This window comes from Dama dama, chromosome 8, assembly GCF_033118175.1.
Source record: "Dama dama isolate Ldn47 chromosome 8, ASM3311817v1, whole genome shotgun sequence".
NCBI lineage: Eukaryota > Metazoa > Chordata > Mammalia > Artiodactyla > Cervidae > Dama > Dama dama.
In genome coordinates, this window is record NC_083688.1 from 49,094,798 (window position 1) to 49,115,423 (window position 20,626).

A 20,626-nucleotide genomic window follows, 5' to 3' on the forward strand; every position below is an offset into this window, starting at 1 on the left:
TTTGGAAATGAAATTGTATATACTAAGGCGTTTTGCAATTTGTGTAGTAATTATAACTCTCTCGACCTCTGGAATAAAGGTGATTTTGTTTTTGATTGTTGTTTAAGCAGATGTCTGTTAATGCGAGAGAGAAACCTATTGCAGACCTAATCATAATTAGAAGAGGAGGGTGTTTCCCCACCACCCCCCCCCCCCCCGGAGTGTTATATCATGTTAAATTGTGTCCTTTGGGAATGGGACACAGTGGGGTGGATTATCTAAGAAGCTTTAAAGGACCAGCTGTCTTTTGAATAAATATGGTGACTACTAATCAGTTTCCCTTATCATTAGCTTTATCTAGTAAAGTTTTTCATGGATGACAGTCCAAAGAACATTTGTCTTTCTTATTGCAAAAAACATAGGCATGAAACCAAGACACCAGTGAAGAATTCTTAGATATCAACAGAAAATATGAAGCAGTTGTTACCTGTTGTTTGAGTAACACTTTTTTTCCCATAAGAGAAGATTGCATTGAAATGTGGTAGTTATAAACTAAAATTTTAACTGTAGAGTAGTTTAATTTTTAAAATTTTTATGCAACTTTGCAAATTTATTTCTACATGGTATTTGATCTTGTTTATTACGGAGACATGAACTCTTAAAAAATACACTACTTTTATTATAAGGGAAAAATGAAGTTTTCCAATGCAGGTTTGGTAATGATTACAGTGATTAGCCTCATTGTAATCTCAGCATTTTTATTTTATTTCTTTTCCACTAATCCAAGTTATGTAGAGTAAAACATCTGAGTGAGGTTTTTAAACACTGAGCTGATTCCTTTAGAGATATATTGGCATAGTTAATTGTAACTAATAAATTCTAAGACCATTACTAAGCAGAAACTTGCATTTGAGTGTTTGTTTTGTCCCTGGCCTCATAATAACTAGCAACCCAGGCCCACCTTCACGAGAGTCTTTGGGACACAGTTACTGAGATGTATTGCTTTTATTTTAGTAGTATTGATTTTCTCGGCCTCATCAATGCCTCTGGGATTCTGTTTTCAGTTAGATTGAAAATCCAGAATTGAGTCTTAATTTGCTCCCTCACTTTTATCCCGTATATCTAATATGTTACAAAGTTTTGGGGCTCGCTCTTTGAAATACTTCTGATTTACTGTGTTATTACTTTGAAATATTGCTGTAAAATGAACTGAATTCTTTTCTTAATGAAATCTATTCTTAACACTCAGTGCTAGATGTCTTAACTAATCAGTTAGCTTTTAACTGTTTTCCTCATCTCTGTTTTCTTCCTCTTAAAATCAGTCCTTTATAAGCTTTCAGATTAACTTTCTCATGCTTAAATTTCATATTTTGATTCTTCTGCTTAAGATCCTGGAATGGCTCCCTGCTCACTGGTGAGGTTCCAAGTATATTACTTCACATTCTTTGCCCAGGTTTTTTCTGATCTTCTTTTCTCTCCCTTATCTCACATCACACTACACGCAGCAACTGGCTTGAAACTGCTGGCTCTAAAAGTTCCTTTAAAGTGGGTGGTTGGAAGTTGGAATTAACTTTGTTTTTAAATAGAAACAATTCCTTAAGAGCTGTGGTTGAGTTCCTTTTAGAATTCAAAATGTAAATATATTTCTGTGTATGGTGTTAGAAAGTGTTCTAGTTTCATTCTTTTACAAGTGGTTGACCAGTTTTCCCAGCACCATTTGTTAAAGAGATTGTCTTTTCTCCATTGTATATTCTTGCCTCCTTTGTCAAAGATAAGGTGTCCATAGGTGTGTGCATTTATCTCTGGGCTTTCTATTCTGTTCCATTGATCTATATTTCTGTCTTTGTGCCAGTACCATATTGTCTTGATGACTGTAGCTTTGCAGTATAGCTTGAAGTCAGGCACATTGATTCCTCCAGTTCCATTCTTCTTTCTCAAGATTGCTTTGGCTATTCGAGGTTTTTCATATTTCCATACAAATTGTGAAATTATTTTTCTAGTTCTGTGCAAAATACCGTTGGTCACTTGATAGGGATTGCATTGAATCTATAGTTTGCTTTGGGTAGTATACTCATTTTCACTATATTGCTTCAACCAATCCATGAACATGGTATATTTCTTAAAGATCTAAATGTAAGACCAGAAACTATAAAACTCCTGAAGGAAAACATAGGCAAAACACTCTCTGACATATATCACAGCAGGATCCTCTATGACCCACCTCCCAGAGTAATGGGAATAAAAGCAAATATAAGCAAACAGGGCCTAATTAAACTTAAAAGCTTTTGCATAGTGAAGGAAACTATAAGCAAGGTGAAAAGACAGCCTTCAGAATGGGAGAAAATAATAGCAACCAAGCAACTGACAAAGAATTAATCTCAAAAATATACAAGTAACTCCTGCAGCTCAATTCCAGAAAAATATACAACCCAATCAAAAAATGGGCCAAAGAACTAAACAGACATTTCTCCAAAGAAGACATACAGATGGCTAACAAACACATGAAAAGATGCTTAACATCACTCTTTATCAGAGAAATGCAAATCAAAACCATGATGAGGTACCATCTCATGCCAGTCAGAATGGCTGCTATCCAAAACTCTACAAACAATAAATGCTGGAGAGGGTGCGGAGAAAAGGGAACCCTCTTACACTGTTGGTGGGAATGCAAACTAGTACAACCAATATGGAGAACAGTGTGGAGATTCCTTAAAAAACTGGAAATAGAACTGCCATATGACCCAGCAATCCCACTCCTGGGCATACACACCGAGGAAGCCAGATCTGAAAGAGACACGTGCACCCCAATGTTCATCACAGCACTGTTTATAATAGCCAGGACATGGAAGCAACCTAGATGCCCATCAGCAGAGAAATAGATAAGGAAGCTGTGGTACATATACACCATGGAATATTACTCAGCCATTAAAAAGAATTCATTTGAACCAGTTCTAATGAGGTAGATGAAACTGGAGCCTATTATACAGAGTGAAGTAAGTCAGAAAGAAAAACGCCAATACATTATACTAATACCTATATATGGAATTTAGAAAGCTGGTAATGATAATCCTTTATGCGAGACAGCAGAAGAGACACAAACGTCTGCAGAACCTCTGTTTTTCATTTTGTTTCTTCCCTCTCATATCTTCTTCCTTGCTTGCTTCTCCATAACCATCTTTGCAGTTAGGATGTATGAATGCTTTTCATACATTTCTTCTTTTCCTCTGATCCTTTAAGACTTACCTCAGATCTCCTTCAGCCAATCTTTTGTCTTGCTGATCTTCAGTTTTCTCATCTGAAAACAGAGATGATAGCATTTTTCAAACTTAATTCATATTATTTTGGGGTCTCACTTGAGATGATAGAAGTGAAAATGTTTTGAAAACTGTAAAATATTTTATAAATATTCTATTACTGTCACTTCCTGATGCCCCATGAGCATTTACTAGCTCTGTCGCATACTTGGGGGACAAATTGTACATGTACATGAAGTGTCATTAATATCAGGTTGAATTCTTTCATTTGTGAATTATTCGATTTTTCCTCTCAAAGTTCTTGAAGAGTAAGGGCCGTGTTACATGCCTTAGGGAAAGAAAAGGAAGAATTTGAAAGGAAACCTTACTCTCTTTACTGTTTGGTATACTCTATAGTTTTATGCCAGTCATAGATGCTTCATTCTTTTTTTTTTTTTTTCCAGAGTTCAGTTAGGCTAGCAAATTCACACATTTCTAGCTTATTTTTGCTTTTCCACTAAAAATAAATGTTATTTATTCATTTTCTTTTGACCTGTCTCTTGTTTTCTCTCTTTGTAAAAATGAAACTGCTCAAGGTGGGGACTTGATCTTTTCCTCTGTTTTATCTTTAATGCCTTTCACAAGGGAGGTACTCAATAAAAGTTTGTTGAATGTGTGAATAAATGAATGAACCCAATAATGATGAGAAAATAAAATTTCAACCTTTATCTCTGGCTGGAGGACCAGAGAGTGGCCCTTGTCAGGCCATTGCTATAGGGCTAAGACTTGGGCTTCAGGATAGCTTTTCCTCATTGACTACAAGGCTCTTTTTTTTCTTTCTGTTTTTGGGACTATGCTGTGAATAATTGAGGGTGCTGATAATCTACTCTCCCAGTAATTGTGGGGATCAAGGGAGTATTAAAATCAGTACTTCTTGGTATAATTAAAGTAGAATGTAGTCACTAACATTATTAATATTAATAGTTAAAGATAATTGAGCACTTATATGCCAGGCACTGTTCTAAATGTTCTACCTGTACTGATTCATTTAGTTTTCTCCAAAATTCTATGTTGGAACCAGGTGTTATTATGTCTCTGTTGTACTGATGGGAAGATGTAAGCACAGAGAGTTAAAGTAAATTTTTCAAGATGACAGAGCAACTTAATAATAGAGAGATGACTGAAACCCATAATCAGAGTTTGGAACTTATTCTTTTTTCCATTGTGTTTTACCTATCTCTCTGATTAAATAGAGGTCATTAAAAAATAACATAGTTTTCGTATACATCCCTTTTCCCCCCTTTTTTCAGGTGTAATTTTCAGGTGTTTTTTGTTGTGGCTTAAAGCAGTAAAGATTCTGGCCTCTTTCTTACAGGGAAATCGCTTAGTTACGTACAGCCTGCATTTTCTATTTGACTACAGTGTGTTAGGAGTTAATTATTTATGGTGCTTGTTGAAGCTGATGTGGTGCCGAACTCACTCTGGGTTCACAGACAAAGAATGGCCTGTTGAAATTCACTAAAATGAAAATTTCATGAAACCTCACATTAGAGGTTGGCCTGAATTTTAGGCTTCATGGATTTGAAGTTGTGTAACAGTTATGGGTTATATGATGTCAGAGTTACTATATACTGCATCAGAAAGCAAGCGCTAAATTTGTGAAGAGGAGTATTAGTTTAAATTAATGAAGAGGAGTATTAATTTAAATTTATGAAGAGGAGTATTAGTTTCTCTGTTCACTTTATTTCTGTCCTTTTTACACAGGACATCTCGCCCACCAATCCCAGTGATTTTTTAAATTCAAGTATAGTGCTAAAAGTGTGAGATCAACTTTATCACAGAAATTAATTGAGTAAATATATTTGCAAGTACTGTGACCTTGGCAGTGGCAGAATTTTCCCCTTCACCCAAGTGTTTGTGAAAATGGATGAGGGGATGGGAGAAATTAGGGAACCCTTCTCTTTTCTTCCCTTGGCCCAGGTATCCAAGATTATTAGTTAATAATGTAAACATTGAACTCAGGATTACTTTATTTTTAATGGAAGTTCTTGTTGACATTCTAGAACACCTTATAGGAGTGGTCTTTTGAAAAGATGTAATATGTTGAAGAGGCCAGCACGTGCTGGGGATGCAGAGTAAGTGTTAAATCCATAAACCTGTTGATGAATGTAGTAGTCATGAAAGAGGTAGTGAAGAAGAGAGCTGTGTAGAGCCTATGGCTCTACATAGAGCCATACATAATTTCATGGCTACAGTCACCATCTGCAGTGATATTGGAGCCCAAGAAAATAAAGTCTGTCACTGTTTCCATTGTTTCCCCATCTACGTGCCATGAAGTCACAGGACCAGATGCCATGATCTTCGTTTTTTTGAATAAAGTTCAGAGGTCTTGGAAAGAATCTCTGTTAGAGTCTGGCAATGGAGAAGAAACTGGGTATCTGTGACTAGACTCAAAGTGAGCCAGCAGGGGGCTGAATCTAAGTTCAGACAGGAAAGGCTTTGTTCTTTTAGATGGGAGCCAAAGGAAATAACTTATCATGATCTAGATGGTAGAAATATTGTGGACCAGCTAGAAATCAGGGGTGGCTATGGGCAGGCCCAGAAAAGGGACTCAAGGTGTTAAGTCATGAGTATCTTGGAGATAGTAAGGAGTGTCTCCTAGGAACTTAACGGGTATCTTGGAGAAGGATGCTCACTGGTCACTGATCTGCTTATTCAACATTTATTGATACCTACTTTGTACTACGTACTGGTACAAATTGGGAAAGGAGTACGTCAAGGCTGTATATTGTATTGCTACTTATTTAACGTATATGCAGAGTACCTCATGTGAAATGCTGGGCTGGATGAAGCATAAACTGGAATCAAGATTACCTGGAGAAATATCAGTAACCTCAGATATGCAGATGAAAACACCCTTATGGCAGAAAGCAAAGAGAAACTAAAGAGCCTTTTGATGAAAGTAAAAAAGGAGAGTGAAAAAACTGGCTTAAAACTCACCATTCAAAAATGAAGATCATAGCATCCGGTCTCATCACTTCATGGCAAATAGATGGGGAAACAATGGAAGCAGTGACAAACTTTATTTTCCTGGGCCCCAAAATCACTGCAGATGGTGACTGCAGCCATGAAATTAAAAGATGCTTGCTTGGAAGAAAAGCTATGACCAACTTAGACAGCATATTAAAAAGCAGAGACACTACTTTGCCAACAAAGTTCTATCTAGTCAAAGCTATGGCTTTTCCAGTGGTCATGTATGGATATGAGAGTTGGACTATGAAGAAAGCTGAGTGCCAAATAATTGATGCTTTTGAACTGTGGTGTTGGAGAAGACTCTTGAGAGTCCCTTGGACTGCAAGGAGATCCAACCAGCCCATCCTAAAGGAAGTCAGTCCTGAATATTCATTGGAAGGGCTGATGCTGAAACTGAAGCTCTAATACTGTGGCCGCCTGATGCGACGAACTGACTCACTGGAAAAGATCCTGATGTTGGGAAAAATTGAAGGCAGGAGGAGAAGGGGATGACAGAGGATAAGATGATTGGATGACATCACCAGCTTGATGGACATGAGTTTGAGCAAGGTCTAGGAGTTGGTGCTGGAGGGGGAAGCCTAGTATGCTGCAGTCCATGGGGTTGCAAAGAGTCGGACACAACTGAGCGACTGAACTGAACTGTTTACTAGGCACTGTTGGAAACGCTGGGGATGAAGCAGTGGGCAAACAGATGAATTTGTGAAGCTTACATTCTTTTTCTTTTTTTAAATTCTCAGCTTTATTGAGGTATAATTGATAATACAGTTGTAAGATATTTAATGTTTACATCATGATGATTTGATATTCATGTACATTGTGAAAGGATTCCCACCATCCAGTTAATGAACACCTTCATCACCTCATTTATTATTTTTTTTGATAAGTACATTTAAATTCTGCTCTCTTAGCAAATTTCAATTATATAATATGGTGTTATTAACTGTAGTCATTCATCATTCACTTTAGCTCCTCAAACCTTATTCATCTGAAAATTGAGCGTTTGTAGCCTTTACCAACCTCCCCGTTATTCCCATCTTGCAGCCCACGGTAACCACTTTTTTGGTTTGTTTCTAGGTGTTTGACTTTTCTTTTCAAATTAGATTCCACGTATAAGTGAGATAATACATTTCTTTCTCTGACTTATTTCATTTAGCCTGATGCTTCAGTGTTCAGCTATGTTGTTCTAAACAGCAGGATTTTCTTCTTTCTCCCAGCTGGATAATATTCCATTGTATGTATTGCATACATACATTAATATTGCATCTTCTTTATCCATTTGTTTGTTAAATGACACTGAGGTTGTCTACATATTTTGGCCATCACAAATAACGCGGCAATGAACATGGGTGTGTAGAAGTCTCTTTTAGATCCTGTTTTCATTTCTTTTGGACACAGAAGTGGAATTGCTGTATCGTTGTTGTTGTTGTTCAGTTGCCCAGGCATGTTCAAGTCTTGTTGACCCCATGGACTGCAGCAAGCCAGGCGTCCCTGTCCCTCAACATCTCCCTGAATTTGCCCAAGTTTATGTTCATTGCATCGGTGATGCTGTCCAGCCATCTCACCCTTTGATGCCCTGTTCTCCTTCTGCCCTCAATCTTTCCCAGCATCAGGGACTTTTCTGATGAGTTGTCTGTTCACATTAGATGACCAAAATACTGGAACTTTAGCTTTGGCATCAGTCCTTCCAGTGAATATTCAGGGTTGATCTTCCTTAAGATTGACTGATTTGATCTCCTTGCTATATCATATGGTAGTTCTATTTTTAATATTTTGAAAAAATCTCCATATGGTTTTCCATAATGGCTGTAGTGATTTGCATTTCCTCCAACAGTGCAGGAGAGTTTCCTTTTTTCCACGTCCTAGCCAACATTTGTTATTTGTTTGGTTTTTGATGGTAAGCCATTCTGACAGATATGAGGGGATATCTCATTGTGGTTTTGATTTGCATTTCCCTGATGATTAGAAATTTTGAGCATTTTTTCTTGTGCCTGTTCTTTGGAAGAATGTCTATTCGGATCTTCTGCCTATATTTTAGTAGGGTTGTTTGTTTTCTTTGATAGTGAGTTGCATGAGCTCTTTGTATATGTTGGCTGCTTATCGTTTGTTGAGCTCCTTATCAGGATGTGTCATCTCCTCATATTCAGCTCCTTGTCAGTCACACCATTTACAAACATTTTCTTCCATTAAGTAGGTTGTCCTTTTGTTTTGTCAGTGGTTTACTTTACTGTGCCAAAACTTTTAAGTTTAGTTAGATACCATTTATTTACTTTTGCGTTTGTTTCCTTTGCCTTAGGAAACAGAACCCAAAAAATATTGCAATGATTTATGTGAAAGAAATTTTGGTGTGTGTTTTCCTCTAGGAGTTTTATGGCTTCAGGTCTTCAAGTTTTTAATCCATTTTTAGTTGCTTTTTTTTGTGTATGGTGCAAGGCAGTGGTCCAGTTGCATTCTTTTCACATAGTTGCCCAGTTTTTCCAATCACCTTTTATTGAGGAGACTATTCTTTCCCCAAGCTTGCCTTCTTGTAGGGGAAAATACACAAGAACCAAATAAGTGCATGGTACTCTGTGGTACATCAGATCATAGTAATTGCTTTTGAGAAAAGTAGAGCAAGGAAGGAAGGGTGGGACATGCTTGGATGTTGCAGTTTTAAATGGGATGGTCAGCTCCATGTAAGTGAGGAGGTAACATTTGGGCAAATTCCTGAAGAAGGATTTGGTGGGTTTTATTCCTATGAGAAGGAATTTTGAGTACATGAACTTGTCCTCACTGGTGTGTTTCAACTCTGTTTAACATGGGTCAGAATTTTCTGTCCTGCTATTTGAAAATTTAGTTGCATCAACAAATAACTATGTGAGTTGGGTGAAGGAGAGGAGGATGCTATTTTTGAAGGAGGAAGGATAGACATAGAAGGGATGGTAGGGAAAGCCCCTTCTTAATTGCTATGAGGATACTGTGACCAGTCGTGAAAGTGAGGCCACAGGTGTTTGATGACCTTTGCCATCATGTGACCTCAGTCTATGGGAGTTGTTTCTGACATCATCAGTTGACAGATAATGTAGAGCAGTACGTTTTATTTTGACAGCAGATTGTTGCATGGGTTAGGCTTTAACAAACACAAAGTCATTGGCTGTGAAGCTTAAATGTAATTCCTTGCATTGTAGTGCTAATGCTTTGTACGTGTTTGTCTCTACAGCTTTGTAGGAAGTCAACCTCAGAGAGGCAGACGGGATGGCTAGCTCAGCCCGGGAGCACCTGCTTTTTGTAAGGCGTCGAAATCCTCAGATGCGGTACACCCTGAGTCCAGAGAACCTCCAGAGCCTGGCTGCCCAGAGCTCCATGACTGAGAATATGACCCTACAGCGGGCCAACAGTGACACAGATCTGGTGACCTCTGAGAGCCGCTCCAGCTTGACGGCCAGCATGTATGAGTACACGCTGGGGCAAGCCCAGAACCTCATCATCTTCTGGGACATTAAAGAGGAGGTGGATCCCAGTGATTGGATTGGACTGTATCACATAGGTGAGTCAAGTGAACTGGACTTGCTTGTGACTTAGCACATATATTTTGCTCTGACATTATACTATTTTGTGTTTTCTCCTGGGAAGAAATTCACATACATAAATTAAAAAAGCCATATCCTGGGAATTTTTTCTTCTTCTTTGAGGTAGGGGAATCAACAATTATAAATACCTTTGCTGGTATGAATTCTGTGGTTAATTTCTACCCTAATTAAATGTCAGAACCTGCAGTATTTTCTTTTTAAAACTTCACTTTACCCTTGATCATTAGCTGCATTTTGGAAAGAGGTGGCTATAAACATTTATTAGTATTTTTAAACCAATGAAAAAGATGTTTGGATTTAGATAACTGATATAAAAAAATGTTCTGTATTTTCAGAAGGTTGAATTACATTAAGAATAACTTGCAGTCTAAGGTATCTTTTTATTTCAAAATTCCTTGATGTGTCCTAGATCAATTCGGTGAAGAAAGTGTCGTAGTTCTCTAACAAATAACTTAGAAATAGGTTGCTATTTGTTTTAATAAAAGTGCCCCAACCCTGTTTAGCTTATTTGTATCTTTTTTCATAGGTGAGTGCATGATGAATAAGCGTGTCCCAGAAAATATAGTATCTGTTACTTGAGTTGAAAGCAAAAGTAAAACCTACTAACCAGTCATAAAGAAATCTAAATCAAATCTAGTAAGAAAATCTTAACATTCCCCAAAGTTGGAGAACTTTATTACTGAATGAAGGGAGTTCTTTAAAAAAAAAAATTAACAACAGATGTCTTATCAGAAGGCATTGTTCCTTTCAATGTAGATTATAAGCCACGCACTTTGTGTGTGTGTGTGTGTGTGTGTGTGTGTGTGTGTGTGTGAATAGAGTGGGAGTAGGGTGGGAAAAACTAGTCTATGCACTCTACCAGGGGCAATTTGCCTACTTCCTCTACGGGACATTTGGTAGTGTTTGGCGATGTTTTTGTTTGGCAGAACTGGATAGGGGAAATGGGAGATCAGTGATGCTGCCAAACATCCTACAATGCAGAGGACACCCACTCACAACAAAGACTTATCTATCCTCACATGTCAGCACACTGTTGAGAAACCCTAGTTGAGGCAAAGTAATATCCTTGCTGAAATTTCATTAAAATGTTAAACCCATTGCATTTGTTTCTCTGGACAATTTTATATTGATGAAAATAAAATTGATTTGTATTTACTTATGTAAATTTTAATGCTGAATCATGCTAGATAGCAAGAAATGGAAACAAAAATTCAATGAATTTTAATTTTTCTATTTCCTCTTATGACAAAAAGAAAGGGGAGGAAAAGTCTTCAGAGCTCTGCATTTTCCCCTGGTGTGTTTAAATATATGTTTATAGTGAGGGAGATACATGATTTTAAAATTATATGTTTAGGAGTTTTATAGTTTCTGGTCTTACATTTAGATCTTTAATCCATTTTGAGTTTATTTTTGTGTATGGTGTTAGAAAGTGTTCTAGTTTCGTTCTTTTACAAGTGGTTGACCAGTTTTCCCAGCACCATTTGTTAAAGAGATTGTCTTTTTTCCATTGTATATCCTTGCCTCCTTTGTCGAAGATAAGGTGTCCATAAGTTCATGGATTTATCTCTGGGCTTTCTATTCTGTTCCATTGATCTATATTTCTGTCTTTGTGCCAGTACCACACTGTCTTGATGACTGTGGCTTTGTAGTATAGTCTGAAGTTGGGCAGGTTGATTCCTCCAGTTCCATTCTTCTTTCTCAAGATTACTTTGGCTATCCGAGGTTTTTTGTATTTCCATACAAACTGTGAAATTATTTGTTCTAATTCTGTGAAGAATACCGTTGGTAGCTTGATAGGGATTGCATTGAATCTATAGATTGCTTTAGGTAGTATAGCCATTTTGACAATATTGATTCTTCCAATCCATGAACACGGTATGTTTCTCCATCTGTTTGTGTCCTCTTTGATTTCTTTCATCAGTGTTTTATAGTTTTCACTGTACAGGTCTTTTGTTTCTTTAGGTAGATATACTCCTAAGTATTTTATTCTTTTTGTTGCAATGGTGAATGGCATTGTTTCCTTAATTTCTCTTTCTGTTTTCTCATTGTTAGTGTGTAGGAATGCAAGGGATTTCTGTGTGTTGGATGCATGAGACAAGTGCTCGGGCCCGGTGCACTGGGAAGACCCAGAGGGATTGGGTGGATAGGAAGGTGGGAGGGGGGATTGGGATGGGGAATACATGTAAATCCATGGCTGATTCATGTCAATGTATGACAAAAACCACTACAATATTGTAAAGTAATTAGCCTCCAACTAATAAAAATAAATGGGAAAAAAAATAAAATTATATGTTTATATCTAAGATCTATTCTGTTCACAAAAGAGTATTGCAGTTTTGATGTGACTTTAGAGGTAACTCCTGTAGTTTTGATATAATTTTGCCCTTTTGGATTTTATGAAGCATTCTTATTTTCACTTTTCTCATATTTTTCCTTTTTGTTTTTTTTCCTCACTTAAGATTTTGTAATGCTTAATATGAAGCTACAAATAGCATATTGTGTTTTCTTAGGTGATTTTTTTTATGTGACATTTTTTGGGATGCAACTTTATTTTCTCGTGTGTGAATATCTTAATTTGTGGGCTCCCCTGGTGGCTTAGTGGTTAAGAGTCTGCTTGCCAAAGCAGGAGAAGTGGGTTTGATCCCTGGGTCAGGATGATCTTCTGGAGAAGGAAAAGCAACCCACTCCAGTATTCTTGCCTGGGAAATCCCATGGACAGAAGAGCCTGATGGCTGCAGTCCATGGGGTTGCAAAAGAAATAGACGATTTAGCAACTAAACAACCACAACAATAATCTGTAAGATGCTAGAATCACTTAAGACAGTGTAAACAACAACAACACTTTAATCTAAGAGGCTAGAATCACTTAGGACAATGATTCCTCTTACTTTATGGTTTTTCCGCCACTCTTTCTGTTTCTGCATCCCTCTTGTTTTATTTCCTTATCTATATTTAACTGAGAAGGAACTAAGGAAAGGAGAGCCAAGTTTATCTTATTCCCAAGTGACCAAAGTCACAAAATCTTAGTGTTCTTGTATTTATTTCACTTTTTAGAGTATAGATCAGAGGTCTAAATCGAGAATTAGCCCAAATATATAGCTAGGAAAATATTTTGGCAAATAAATCTCTTGAGAAGTGCTATTCTTCTTTAGTTAATTTCAAGTTTTCTCTGTGTCTTTCTCACATATCATCATGATAGTTTGCTTCTCTCTATGTAATGTGTCTCTTTTTTACCCTTTGGCTACTTTCAATATTTTTTTCTTTATCTTGGTTTTCATCTGTTTGTCTATAATGTACCTAGGTGTGATTTTCTTTTTATTTATATTGGTTGGGTTTCTTTAAGCTTTTTAAGTAAATGTTTTTAATGAAAATTGTGAAAAGTTTGGTCATTAATTCTTTGGACATTTTTTTCTTTTTTCTGAGAACTTTTTTTTCTGAGACTTCAGTTACACATATGTTACATGTTGTTCTTTAAGGTTCTGAGGCTCTGGTTAATTTTTCTTTAATCTCTTTAGTATTCGGATTCAACCAAGTTTGCCAACTTTTCTTTTTGTTTTTCTTCATTCTCCTGTTAGGCCTGTTCAGTGGATTTAAAAATTTCAGTTATTTGACTTTTCATTGATAGACTATGCATTTCTCTTTTTATAGTTTTAATTTCTCTATGAGAGTCTGATATATCTTAACTCTATCGGGTCATATCTTTTTTCAGCTATTTGAATTGATTTGAATACATCTGCTTTAAATTCTCTGCTATATCCAATCTTAGAGGGGAGCTTGTCTAAGGGTCTTTTTTATTGTCTGTTTTTCTGTTGACTGTGAGTCCCATTTTTCTGTTTCTTTGCATTTTTTCACTTTACAGTGGATATTGAGGATTCTCTATTGTAGAAACTCTGAGTTCTGTGGCATACTTTTAATGTTAATTTTTATTCTGGTTGGATGATTTATTTCCCTGAACTTACTAGGTATGATTTAACACTTGGTTAGAATGTATCTGTGGAAAACCTTATATAGTTATCCAGCTCTTCTAACTTGATGGGATTCAGTCTTCAGGTTTAGGCTCCTTTATGGATTTTGTTAGGACTTGATTTGGGGTTTTGTTAGAGTAGGTCTATTGTGGGCTTTACTCTAGGACTTTGTGCTTATTCCTAAGTAATGCCATTTCTGATGTCTTAGCCAGATGCCTGGAACGTTAACCATTCTCTCTGGCTGGGCTGTAATTCCAGTGTTCTCCAGAACTGCTTGACTACTTTAACTCCACTGCACTCTCAGCCCTGCAGGGCCTTGCCTGCAGATTCTAGCCACTTCAGTTGACCCAAACTTTGATTGCTGCCTCCTTGAAGTGAAGTGAGGTTGCTCAGTCGTGTCCAACTCTTTGCGACCCCATGGACTGTAGCCTACCAGGCTCCTCCATCCATGGGATTCTCCAGGCAAGAATACTGGAGGGGGTTGCAATTTCCTTCTCCAGGGGATCTTCCCGACCCAGGGATCGAACCTGGGTCTCCCACGTTGGAGGCAGACGCTTTAGTCTCTGAGCCACCAGGGAAGCCCTGCTGCCTCGTTAGCTCATTAGAGCTGTCGTGAACTCTAGCTCCCTGTGCTATACTCAGGAAATTGTTCCCCGGATAGGATCAGGATGGTCATGGAGTCACCTTATAAGTTTCCCTTCTGTCTGGGATTTTAGTCCATTGTGCAGTGTCATAAAATAACTGCCTACTAGTTTTACAGTCCTTTCATTGGGAAGACAAGTCTGGAACTAATTGCTACAATATGGCCTGGAGCAGAAGTTTCTCCCCTACTTTTGATTTAGGATCGGCGGTAAGAGGTTCTACTTAATTTCCCCATCTAGCTGTTTCCAGAAACTCTGAATAAATAATAAATGATAGTTTGAGTCCCATATGTTTGTCTCCTTCTTAGTATATTTTCAAATAGTTTTAGATCCCTAGCATGGAAGAGGTGTGAGGAGTTAGTGCCCTCAGACCTCTTAAGAGGATGGATGAACACAGAGACAAGCATTCAGGAATAGAAGTATCGTGTAGGTGGAATGAGATATGTGGTATTTTCAGACACACTGTTGGTTTTTAACATGTCTTCCACAGTAAATGACTTTAAAAGGCAAAGGTACCAACATCTGAAACATTAAGCATGGGTCATTTATATAGTCGCAGAACCACAGCTGTGTTTAATAGAAAGATTGACTTATCTGGGACCTCAAAGTGAGAGTAAGAGGCCTTGATTTAAGGAGAGATAGCCCTTTCTCTCCTGGGGCTGGTCCATCTCATTCTAGATGGGTTATTTTGACCTCTAGACTACTTTAGAGTAGTCCAGTAGGACTACTGGAGACGGCCTCACTTCTGTGACACTTGGCCATCCCGTGTGGTACAGGAGGGTGGCAGCGCTGTGGTCTTTCACTGAGCCATTTCCTGATCCCTGCTTTGTTATGGGTCTAGGAGGTGGGCAGAAAGCCCTTGATTTCAGGGCAGGTAGGCCCTCTCCAGACTTAAGAAGGGTCTGAACTGACGTGGCAGTCCAAGTAGTGAGTAGTCTAGGAGTGCACATGTGGCCCGGTTCTGGCCGGTGATGTGTGAAGGGAAGACTTTGGGGCAACTTCCTTTTCCAAGGAGAAGCCAGAGCCTCAGGAAGACAGTCTTTAACCCCCACTTTCTCTTGTACTTGGGACTCTGGTGAAAGGATGTGATGTCTTGACTTGTTATATACATGTAACCACCATAAGTTATCAGTCAAGAAGATTAAAAGCCAAGGATTACAGAGGAGAAATAAAGAGCTTGGACTGGCACTCTAAAGAAAAAATCTTCACCTGTGTTTCAGTCATCAGTCGTGAGCCTTTCTTGTGCCAGCAGTCATTCCTAACTGAGCCGCTGGGATGGCTGTTAAGATGAGAAAGCAAAAAAGAGGAACACAACTGCCGTCAAAGGCAGGATGAAGAGTGAGTGGGCTACTTCTGTAGTTACTGCTTCAGAGATGGTTTGGGCTGTTTCAATATAGGTTAAAAACCACTCGGTTGTTTTCAAAAGAAGTAACAAAAATTTGACATAAAATTTTCAAAACAGTAACTCCAACCCATGTGGAAATTTTCAAAAGTTTAATAGAATCAATGATATGATGGGAAAAATCTTTCAAATGAGTATTTAGTAATTTGAAAATATGCAAAACAGTTTTCTTGGCCCCTGTTAAAGGGAGATAGGGTAGATGATGAATTTAGAGAAGACCTGAAAGTAAAGAATGAATGCAGGGCTAGGATGGGAAATGAATGTTGGCGTCTGTCTTAGTTACATCCTGAATTTAAGGCTGTCATCACTAAAAGATATGCATAATATGTTCTCTCTTGGGCTCTGTGAAGTAAGTTTCGTAAAAGCACATAGAGCAGGAGTAGCTTCAGGTTTCTATACCTCTTAGTAGGAAGCAGCCACTCCTTTTCAGCTGTGTCCTGAGAAGCCGGATTGTTTCCTAGCAACATCTAGTTTTATTTGTGGAACTGAGAGATGGTCTCTATAGAAATAAGTCCCAAAGGGGAAGGATTTGGGTGGAATATAGGGCTGGTGAGGTGTGGCTTATTGGCACAATGTGCCTTTTGATTGTTGTTTCTCTTGGCTTACATTTTCTTCCTACCTAGAAGTGTGATTTGTTTTTGTTTAGCTAATTGCTAATGTTTTGCACTGTTCAGTTTGCTCCAAATGACTTTTAGCACTACTAATCTGGAGGGAAACCATGTCCTTCTGGATCAGAAATAAGAATCTTTCTTTAGACAGTTTGGGCAATGTAGAGATCCTATTGGGAATACAGAGACAAAAAGTTGAAAATGTCAAAACACTATCTGGGGAAACCTTGTGAACATTGTTCTTAAAACGGAAGCTAATTATGTTTTCTCCCTCCAGAAAGTCTCATGTACACCCTAAGATTTCCAGAGGTGATCACAATGTACCTATAGCCCTGAATCTGAATTATAGCCATTAATACCTTGCAGATAGCTTCCAGAAATCACTATATTTATAGTTTATTGTCTCCAAAATTAGAATTGACCCCTCACAAATTTATTAGTGCTACTCATTGCCTCCTCCTAAACTCTCCAAATAAAAAGAGCCAAATGCTTTTATTGTGTAAGAACTCTTGGGCAATCAGCATACACAGCTTTCCATGAAACATTAAATGGACACTTTTTAAAGAGAGGCAGAAAATATTAAATTTGTTTCAGGTTCACTGTTAAATTCCCTTTAACCTTTTATCTTGTGCTTGTTTTTCGGATTCTTCAAAAGAAAAACACTTCAAGAAGCTTTATTTGCTTTTTCTCATGTTCAGGCCACTTCAGGCACATGGATTGAACTGTTTGTTACTGATCTGTGACTCAGTAAGAAACTTTCTGTAGAATGTAAATCAATGTGGAAGCTTCCTTCATTGAAAAGATCTTGCTGTAAAAAATCATCTAAACTAAATAATGGGCTTACTGACATAGGTATTTCACATTCTGGATCAGCTTCTTCTCTTGTCATGGATCAGCAACAAAAAGATAATTTACCAACATTGTCTGGACCATCCTCTGAGTATACCTCTCAGCATCTATGCTGATTGCATCTCTAAAGACTGTTGTTCACTTGCTAAATTGTGTCCTGCTCTCTGTGACCCCATGAACTGCAGCACGCCAGGCTTTTCTGTCCTTCGCTATCTCCTGGAATTTAATTAAACTCATGTCTGTTGAGTTGGTGATGTCATCCAACTGTCTCATCCTCTGTCACCCCATCTCTTGTCCTCAATCTTTCCCAACATCAGAGTCTTTGCCAGTGAGTTGGCTTTTCGCATCAGGTTGCCAAAGTATTGGAGCTTCAGCTTCAGTATCAGTCCTTCAAATGAATATTCAGGGTTGATTTGGATTGACTGATTTGATCTCCTTGCAGTCCAAGGGACTCTCAAGAGTCTTCTCTTTCAATAAAATTTCACTAATGATCCAAGGCATTAGAATCATGTATTTTTGAGCTCTAAGATCCCAAAGTTTAAGCTCATGTTTCATAGATAAGAAAAACTAAGGTCCATAATGGTGAAACCATGCTGGTAGTTAGGGGCAGTCAAGACTGGGGCTTAAGTGTCCTGTGAACCAGTCTTCAGTTTTCTTCTTGTGTGCTGAAAAATATAGTCCAGTGTTTTTCAACCTTTAGTTATTTCCTTAATTATTACTTTCTTGATTTTCACAGTATTGGATTGCCATTTGTACTATTTATCCTTTTCCTTAAACCGTCTGATTAAAGAAAATGAACTGGTTATTTACCCTGACCTTGTTGTTCTAAGCCACAGGGTCTGGGAAAGATTTGTTGTGTTAGCTGGTTTTCTTTCTAACGTGCATTAACTGTTAATAAATAACTTTTGTCTGTGGGCTGCCCACCCAGGATTGTCACATGCAGCACACTTTGAGAAATTCTGAGGTTATCAGTGGTTCAGAGCACAGGCTCTGCAGTCAGACTAGTAAATTCAAGTCTACTTACTAGCTTGGGAGAATTGTGTAATGTTTTTAAACCTCAGGTTCCTCATCTTAAAAAAAAAAAAAAAAAGGATGAAGAAAAATACCAGTATCATGAGAATTAAATGAGATAATGCATATAATATTCTTAGCAAAGTGCCTGGGCTCTTTGTAAGAGCTTACTGATTGTAAACTATCATCCTTATGTTGGCTATTGTTAATAATAATGAAACCATTTTCTTGGCAGTTTAAAGCAGCAGTATGAATTTAGCCACTGAGTCCAGAAGAAGGGATTTTCAGATTAAAGTGACATACTGGGTTACTTCTACTTACAGAAAACAAAATCCATTCTTTTGAGCTTGAGCTCTGGGGATTATACAAAGCACCTAAAACATGACTGTTAAATAATGCAGTATATTAATTTGAGTATTATGTAGGTTCTAAACCAGCATGATTTCCAAGGCAATAGAAAAACTGCAATTTAATCTGAAATTCAATCAAGTGGAATAATTTATGCATTAGGTATTTAGTTTCCAGAGTAGCTACCAAATACATTTAAGAGTATTTGTTTGTGACTATTGTAGAACATACTGCTATGAACACTGAGGTGCAGATATCTTTTTAAATTAGTGTTTATATACTCAGGAGTGGAACTGCTGGATCATAGGGTAGTTCTATTTTTAGTTTTTTGAGGAACCACCATAATGTTTTCCCTAGTGGCTGGACCAGTTTACATTCCTACCAATAGTGTAGGAGGGTTCCTTTTTCTCTGCATCCTCACCAGCATTTTTGTTTTTTTGATGATAGTTCTGACAGGTATGAGGTGATACCTCCTTGTGGTTTTGATGTACATTTCTCTGATAATTAGTGATGCTTACCATCTCTTCATGCGCCAGGTGGCCATCTGTGTAGTTTTCTCTTAACAATTTTATTCAAAAGATTATTTTTGGTATTCATCCATTCATTTGTTTGCTCAACAATGTTAGGAGTTTACTGTGTAGCAGGCATTTGAAAAAATTCTTTAAATATCTATATTTAAGATAATATAGTGCTGTCATTTTACTTTTTTTCCCAATTGGTATACAATGTATTGGCCTTTAGATTGCTGTTTCTTTACCCATGGATTCCAGCTTTAATATGGATAGCGCTGTATGGTTAAAGACCAAGAAGTTTACTCCCTGAACTCTACTGCTTCACTCACTCACTTTTTTGGCCATGTTTTCAAAACATGCATCTTCCACTCTAAGCAATCTTGGGTGTTTTTCTGAAAACTGTGAGTTTGACATGAAGAATGTCTGTACTGTTTTTGATATTCAGAAATATATACCTGTATATTCATTATATAACTATTACACTTCTGGTATGAAAAAGTGTTATTATGTGTTACTGATAGATCAAAGAATGATCATCTTTTTACTCTACAAAAAGAAGAACAATTTTTTAGACTATAGTTACATCATTAAGCTGTAATGTAGAAGCAGATATGTTACTGAAAGACTAACCAAAAAAATCTTGAAATTTCCAACTGAAAATTTACATTAGCTAATAGGATTCGAAGTATTTAATATGTATCTTTTTAAAGCATCCAAATAGATAGATTTTTCTCTAAGTGTAAGTCCTGTGGCATATTTTTGATATGATGAAACATTTCATGTGAAAAGGGAAAGCCTTAAGAATTCAGTGAACATCTGAAGGAGGTTAAATTCTTACTTTGGGGCTGTGTAACAGCCATTTTTTTCTTTGTTCACTTTAACTGCCAAAATCTGTCATTCCTGAGCCATTTCAAGGGGATAAATAAGGTGAATTATGTTATGCACATGACCCACTGCAAATGTTGATTTGAGCAGGGTTACAGTCAGCATATGTCAGCTAACATAGAATTTTCTAGTGCATCATGTGATTCATTTGCCTGAGTGGAGTGCTATGAAAAGAACAAAATTTCTTCTAGAAATTATTATTACTTGTTAGTGTTTGTAACTATGGCAATATTGCTAAGATAAGCAGCCTTATTATCATCCTTATGTATAGAACCCTGGAATTTCTCATCCTACATAAGTTTCATTCAAATGTAAGGAAACCTTGTTACTTATTTAAGAAAATTGAATGCTAGTAGTGAAGTGAGGTGGACACTCACTCACTCGTCATGCTCAGCTGTGTCTCTTTGTGACCCCATGGACTGTAGCTCCTCTATTCATGGGATTTTCCAGGCAAGAGTACTGGAGCAGGTTGCCATTTTTTCCTCCAGGTGATATTCCTGACTGAGGGATTGAACCCGTGTCTCCTGTCTCCTACACAGCGGGCAGATTCTTCACTGCTGAACCACTGGGAAAACCCGAAGTGGTCGTGAAGTA

The 20,626-nt window shown here is 37.5% G+C and overlaps 1 protein-coding gene across 1 annotated transcript in view; it reads left to right on the plus strand.

Moving 5' to 3' along the window:
• Window positions 1-20,626, plus strand: part of HECW2 (HECT, C2 and WW domain containing E3 ubiquitin protein ligase 2) — a 417,314-nt gene that overhangs the window by 165,976 nt on the left and 230,712 nt on the right. The window contains exon 2 of the mRNA XM_061149100.1: window positions 9,442-9,768. Within this exon, the coding sequence (XP_061005083.1) occupies window positions 9,477-9,768 (292 nt within the window). The 5' untranslated portion in view covers window positions 9,442-9,476. The remainder of the gene's footprint in view (window positions 1-9,441; window positions 9,769-20,626) is intronic.